The sequence below is a fragment of the Capsicum annuum genome, chromosome 11, assembly GCF_002878395.1.
Source record: "Capsicum annuum cultivar UCD-10X-F1 chromosome 11, UCD10Xv1.1, whole genome shotgun sequence".
Taxonomy (NCBI): Eukaryota; Viridiplantae; Streptophyta; class Magnoliopsida; order Solanales; family Solanaceae; genus Capsicum; species Capsicum annuum.
The window spans coordinates 16,840,637-16,847,840 of NC_061121.1; the positions used below are offsets into that span (position 1 = coordinate 16,840,637).

The window sequence follows — 7,204 nt, forward strand, 5'->3', positions numbered from 1 at the left end:
TAGATCTAGAGACAACATCTTAATCATTCAGATGTGCATTTAGATTCAGACGTCTGAATCTTAAAAAAAACAAATACAGCCTAATTCAGATGTCTGAATCTTAAAAAAAACAAATACAGCCTAAGTGTCTATTTATGCATACTCAAAGTGATGTCAAGTTAAAGGGCACGTTTATATCCTATGCCTAAAACATTATAACATAAGAATTTAATTTCTTGGAGAATATTAATCGTTCCCATCTCTAAAAATCAAAGAAATTCTTTTTCAAATGGTCTCTTGCAAAGAGTAAAATTGTGTACAATAGACTTATGTAATTTGATCCTTTAATGAATCCGACGTCTAGTAATGCTGTTGAGAATCTTCTACGCAAAATGTTTCCCATCTCCTCACGTAACAAATAAAACGAAGAAATGCAAATAAACTTGCATTTTGGTGCCACTTGTCCAATTTATGGACCTGTTCGTTCAAACTAGAGAATTTCTGGAACTGTCACAAAAACTTGTGTCCAAAATTGCTTTCAAAACTCAAGTTTGTCACATTGGAAGTATTTCAGCAATCCAAAAACTCTACTAATACTTTACAATTGACTCATTGCATAAATGTGCATTTCCCAATTCACTTACTATTATATACATAGCATTTAGACACATTGATATTTATGTTCAATGACCCAATAATATAAGGCCATAGGACACTGACCATTTAAATCTAGAGGCAGCAGGCAACTGCAGAAAACGCCAGATAGAAAGGGGATAAGAGATAATGGGAGCAATATTGTTATAATCACGTGCTTATTTTCCCTTCAAGTATCAAATGGTTTCATTTAGGATATACACCAGAATGCAGCCAAAAGTATAGCATACAAGCCAGATACATAACAACAAACCAGATTTACATCCAAACTCCCAATGAATTACATCGGTACTCAATGGTGAAAAAGCTTGAAATAAAGGATAAGAATGATTGCCAGGCTAAGGGCTCCAATCACTGAGCCCATAATCCACTTGTTTCGGCTAATTCTTCTAGACATAGAAGTCAAGATCTTCTTGCTCTTGTCAATGGCATCATCAACACCATGAAGCTGTAAAAAAGACAACGATAGTTAATAAACATAGCCGGTCAAGTAGCTACACTAACCAGAACAGTTGAAGTTACTCAAATAGAGGGCAAGGAAGAAATAGAAGGGCTACTAGAACCAGAAAGAAAGTTCCAAACGGTTACATTACCTTATTATGCGAATGTAACAGTGTTTCACGCTGTTGGTGCAACTCTGCGAGAATTGAGACACCAAGGTCTTCAGTCTCGAATGCAGTCCTTCGGCTCTCCCTGATTCTGTCACTTGACTGATCTAATCTCTCTGTTGCCATGGCTAAACGTTCCCTTTGATTTGCGGAAGCCTATAGAAATCAAATTATGGTTTTTACACGTGAAGACAAGAACATAAAGATGAATTCCACTAGCCACATATTTGAATTAAGATAATATGCTATGTCTATTTATTTCTTGAAAACAAATCAATTAAACATTATCAGACTGCACTTTCAACGTGCTGGATATCAAGGCTTCAAACTATAAGATATCATGTCTGTCTATTTCTTGTAAAGTAAACCAATAAAACATTAACAGCCTTGTACTTTAGAAGTGCAGTGCATCGAGGTTTCCAACTATCTGGTGTTAAAAAAAGACAAGGAGCTGAAGTAGTAAGCCGGTAATATATGTGAAACCTTTTCTGTGCTTGGCACCATGGTATTTCATCAATTAATTCAGGGCTTAACCAACAAAGGCCATTACGATATGAAGAGGGCCATTAATAATATGAAGCAAAACCAATAGCGAGATGTCAATGCAAGTTAACCTAAATAGTTCCTCTTAGATAAGTAACAGATTTATCAGTCCTGCAAATTCTGATCTCCAAGCTAAGTAACACCTAGCTTCTCCCAAAGAAATTCGCATACGATGGACGCTAACATATCAAACAAGTGATTATAAAATGTTGAGAGGACTGCCACATAGTTGGACACCAGCACCAACTTTTCTATGGCAAATGCTAATACAACATTCAAGTCTAATTATATGAAAGCATATATAACATAGTAGAATCCTCAAACGAAAAATATAACAAGAAAAAAGGATAAAATTTCAGTATACATACTGCATGTGGATCCATCATTCCAGAGTCTAAATCATGGGCAGCTTGATTAGCACCAATCAAGGCGAGTTTATTCACTTCTTTCTTCAACTTATTCAGATCTGATTTGTATTCCCTCAGCTTAGCAAGTAATGTTGCTTTTAAACTCGGAGGCAAACTTCTTGCCTCAAGATCCATTTTCCGTATCTAAGCGTAGACCAGCACTCATCATCAGTTCTAAAAAAGAAATCTTATCCGAAAGGAATAAATTTAAGACGAATAACTTACCAACACATCTGCATCATCCAATCCCACATTAAGTTCTGAAGTCTGTTGCTTTTTCGGCTCTGCTTATTAGAGTAACAAAGTTATAAACATATTCCATCTGATAGAGGTAACAGAAGGCGTTTAACAACTTACCAAAGCCTTAACATAGAAGGAGAAAACCAAAAACCTGTTTTGTTGTTTGTTAAAGCAGTAGAAACTAAATAAATTAGCGAAAATACGTAATGTCACGGGTTCAAGCCTTGGAAATAACCTCAGGCAGAAATGCAAGGTAAGGTTGCGTACAATAGATCCTTGTGGTCGGGCCCTTCCCCGGACCCTGCACTTTAGTGCGCCGGGCTGCCCTTTTTTTTACATACTAAAATACATAACAACTCAGAATTGGACTGTCTTTCATTCTGTTTTATCCTAATTCCTTAAAAATCTCTCATTTCCCCAAAATTTCAGTGTCTGTTCAGGGCCTTGAGGCAAATAAGGATTCTCTAAACCTTAATCAAATTTAACACTTCTATCTACACCCTAATCAAATTTAACACTTCTATCTACACCGTGTACTTATTTTGAAAAGTGTTTTTTCAAAAAGTACTTTCGATGAGAACCAGTAAGTAGTACTTGGCCAAGCTTTTTAAAAGTGCTTCTAAGTGTATTTTTCTTAAAAGTGCTTTTGGAGAACAACTTCTTTTTTAGCTTGCTGAACAACAGCTTTTGATACTCCCCAGAAGCACTTATTTCTCTTGAAAGCTTGGCCAAGAAGAAAATAAATAAGCACTTTTAAAGTTAGAACCTCCAGAAAGCCTGGCCAAACAGGACAGCACAGCTCTAACCTAAGAATTAAGCAAGTTCTCATGCATAGAGCTCATAATTTATATAATGCCAATTAATCAATCAAAGAACTGCCTAATCATAGACCAATCTTCCCCCCCCCCCCCCCAGACCCCACTAGGTGGGAATACACTGGGTTTGTTGTTGTTGTTGTAATCAATCAAAGAACTGCCTAATCATAGACCAGTTGGTGCCGTCTATATGAATCATCAACGATTATTCTGCTCTATATGGGCTTATTCCAGCTCTAACACTTGAATATAATTGGTCTTTTAAGCCAAATTAGGAGTTCCGAAAAACCAAAGCTTCTCTAAATCCCACACTTATCCTTGCATTGACATGCAAGTCTCTCACCAGTCTTAATAGAATGATGCAAAAGTAAAACAACTAAGCCTTAATCCTAACCTATAAGCTAAGTTGGCATAAATCCCAAGAATTATCTTTTTTTTCTTTGCTTGATACATAGCTAGCACCATTAAACTTACTAGGACATTCCATTTAGACACTCGAACTAAGTCATATTCCTATTGAAAACCTCAACTCCTAATAAAATATTCCAACAAGACATTCCGTTCTGCACGAATTTTTATTCATTTATAAGGCAGTTAAGTCGACCCCATAAAATATGTCATCAACCTCAAGTAGAAAATTTTTGAGGTGTGAATGCATATAATTAGCGGAAATGACATATTTTAGGTAGTAAACTTAGCTACCTAATAGACAAATGAGAACACACACAACAAAAAAAAAAAGATTCGAAATTTTAACCTAAAGTTTCTAATTGGAATGCTTCATTAGGAGTTGAGTTGTTCAATTGGAACACAGCTTAGTCTGAGTGCCCCGACCAGCTTACCACACCAGCACACGTACAGGCTAACTCTCAACCCACTTCATTGACCACTAACTGATACGACTGCTCCTTTACGGACCTACTCTAGAAGAAAATCCAAACAAGCATGTGGAGATAAATCCAGACAAGCAAGTGAAAATAATCTATCTTAGTTAGATTCAGATAGGATAAGATATATAAGTAGTTATCTATAGAAGTTATCGTCAGTTAACTATAGCAATAATTGTCTGTCTATGTGTTATCTTTATGCTTTAGTCTAAATATTGGTATCTACAGAATTCAAAAAGAGAGAGAAGCAGTATTATTAATTTGTATTGGAGATTTGTCCACTCCATACGGACATACTTATTGGTTAATCCAGAGTTTAAAATCCTTGCACTTCATTTAACCAGTAAATTCTCATTTCACTCTTTTCTTCATCTTAGTTTCTATCATTTTGGTATCAGAGCAGCAAGATCCAGAATGGTATCCACACAATCTTCTAACGAACCACCATCACAACCAGTCACAAACCTTCCAAGTGAGCCATCTAATAGTCAAATTGTCCGGCAGTTAACGTTTATAACATCACGTTTGGAAGCATTAGATGCAGCAGTGAAGGGTCAAACCAGTGGCACTCAAACTGTTGTTAATCCTGTTACATCCACTAAGGAAAAGGGTCCAGAATATAATAGAGGTCCTCGTGACACCAGAAGGTTTTCTTGGGACGAGGATGTTAATGTATATGTGGATATGCCTTGGTGGTTAAAGAATCCATCTCATCGATCACACACATAAATAGAATTTCCTCGATTTGAAGGAGAAGATCCCCGTGGCTGGATTTTGAAAGCTGAAAAATATTTTCGATACTATCAAACTCATGATGATCTAAAGGTGGATATTGCAGCCATGTATTTGGAGAGTGATGCGCCTGATCTCTTTGTGTGGATTGACAGTGAGTGTACACTATTGTATTGGGAGGACCTTGTAAAAGCTTTACAAGAGAACTATGGTCCTGTAGAATTTCAGAATTCAAATGAACATTTATGCAGCATTCAACAATTGGGCACAGTACAAGAATATCGTCAGGAATTTGCTAAACGATCTGCTCGAGTCAAGAATTGGCCAGAACATTGTCTTTTGGGGGTGTTCCTTACTGGACTTGAAAATTCTCAAGGATAACCTTTTAAAGGCTCAAACTCGAATGAACCAACAAGCTAATTCTCATTGTCGAGACATTGCCTTTCAGGTAGGAGATTCTGTCTTTCTACGTGTTCAGCCTTACCGAAAACGTTCTTTGGTTCATCGCAGGTACGAAAAATTGTCACCTCGATTTTTTGGACCATACAAAATTAAAGTTGTGTTGGACCAGTAGCATATGAACTGAGCTACCTGCTTCTTCCAAAGTCTATCCAATCTTCCATGTATCTATCTTTGCTCCGTCCAGCTCATGGTCAGCAAGCTGCTTTACCACCAGCCCCTCTTCCTCTTCCTCTTACTGAAGATTGGGAACTCTCTGTATCTCCTGGCAAGATACTTGCACATCGATGGGTTAAAGAAGCTGGTGCTTCTTTGGAATATGTAGTTCAATGGGTTGATCGTCCCCTTGAAGAAGCTAGCTGGGAGAACTATGATCTCATTGCAGATCAGTTCCCTTCTTTTCGCCTTGAGGACAAGGCGATTTTTCAGGGGGATGCATTGATATAACTGCTCCTTTACGAACCTACTCTAAAAGAAAATCCAGACAAGCAAGTGAAGATAATAATCTATCTTAGTTAGATTCAAATAGGATAAGATATATAAGTAGTTATCTATAGAAGTTATCGGCAGTTAACTACAGCAGTAACTGTCTGTCTATGTGTTATCTTTATGCTTTAGTATAAATATCTGTATCTACAGAATTCAAAAAGAGAAAGAAGCAGCATTAGTAATTTGTATCTAGAGATTTGTCCACTCCATACGGACATACTTATTGGTTAAGATCCTTGCACTTTATTTAACCAATAAATTCTCATTTCATTCTCTTCTTCATCTTAGTTTCTATCACTAATCCACACCCGCGAGTGCAAATCCCGAAAATTGATATTTCTAGCATTCATCACCAAAACTCATACTCCCTCCGTCCCATTTTAATTGGTCATCTTACTAAAGAGTAAATGTCTCATATTAGTTGATCACTTACTACTAAGTCATGATAGAATTAATTAATTTTTTTCCCATTTTACCCTACAATAAATTGTACACATTAAATGTGAACAATTACAATTTCAACATCCATTTCTATGTCCAATGAATATCATTGATATTGTAAAGGGCAAAACAATAAACGTACTCGTTCAATTTATGATTTCTTAATCACCGAGTAAAATGAAATGTGCCCAACTTACCTCCATCAGGCAAAAGAGCAGCAGAATTACACTTCCTGGACAAATTAACAGAAAGTTCACAGTATTGCCTCTCATATCCCTCAAATACTTCACTCATTTTCCCTCAAACACAATTCAACCTGTAAATACAAATCAAATCAAGTTCAAAATTCAACAATTCAACTATTACTTTCAACTAATTACACTTCCATTTCATAAAATCCTATTTTAAAAAAAACAAACCAAATGAAATTATTTAAAAAATAAAATAAAATAAAATAAAAATGGATCCGGTAAGGTTAAATATAGTGGAAATTAAAGCGTACGGAGTATGTATGATGGGCAGAGGGCGATATAGGTTGAGTTACTAACGAGTTAAAACTGAGTTGATCGGATCAGAGCTCTATTAGGGAGAATCGGAAACTTCATACAAATTGTTCGCACAAAGAAAAATAGCATAGCAAGAGACAAAAAAAAAATAAAAATACTAATAACTTTTATTTTTTGAAGTGGGGTTCACGGGGTCGGGTTATTTGAAGAGGGAGTTGGGTTTAGAAATTAATTAATTTATATATAATACTCCGAGAAACATTAGAAAGATGATGTGACAAGTTTCTAAAGTCAAAGAATGATATTTTTTTTTTTTTGGTTAAAGTCATTGACAAATACTTAAATTTATTGCAAAAATTTATTTAGACTCCTAAACTGAGGCATATTCTTATCAGAGCTTTAAACTACCAAATTTTGTTCCAATTGAACATTTTTTTTCCTATC

The 7,204-nt window shown here is 35.8% G+C and overlaps 1 protein-coding gene across 2 annotated transcripts; it reads right to left on the reverse strand.

Moving 5' to 3' along the window:
- Positions 1–774: 774 nt before the first annotated feature.
- On the reverse strand, positions 775–6,998 carry LOC107878254 (vesicle transport v-SNARE 12). Of its 2 annotated transcripts, none has more exons than XM_016725173.2 (6): positions 6,757–6,998; positions 6,452–6,570; positions 2,417–2,475; positions 2,153–2,335; positions 1,227–1,397; positions 775–1,081 (listed from the first exon to the last, which is right to left on the reverse strand). In XM_016725173.2, the coding sequence occupies exons 2-6, from the start codon at positions 6,546–6,548 to the stop codon at positions 926–928; spliced, it is 666 nt and encodes a 221-aa protein (XP_016580659.2). In that variant the 5' UTR covers positions 6,549–6,570; positions 6,757–6,998; the 3' UTR covers positions 775–925. The 2 variants fall into 2 exon arrangements, with proteins under 2 accessions (XP_016580659.2, XP_016580658.2); XM_016725172.2 differs by having other exon boundaries at positions 6,803–6,972.
- Between the last annotated feature and the right edge of the window lie 206 nt (positions 6,999–7,204).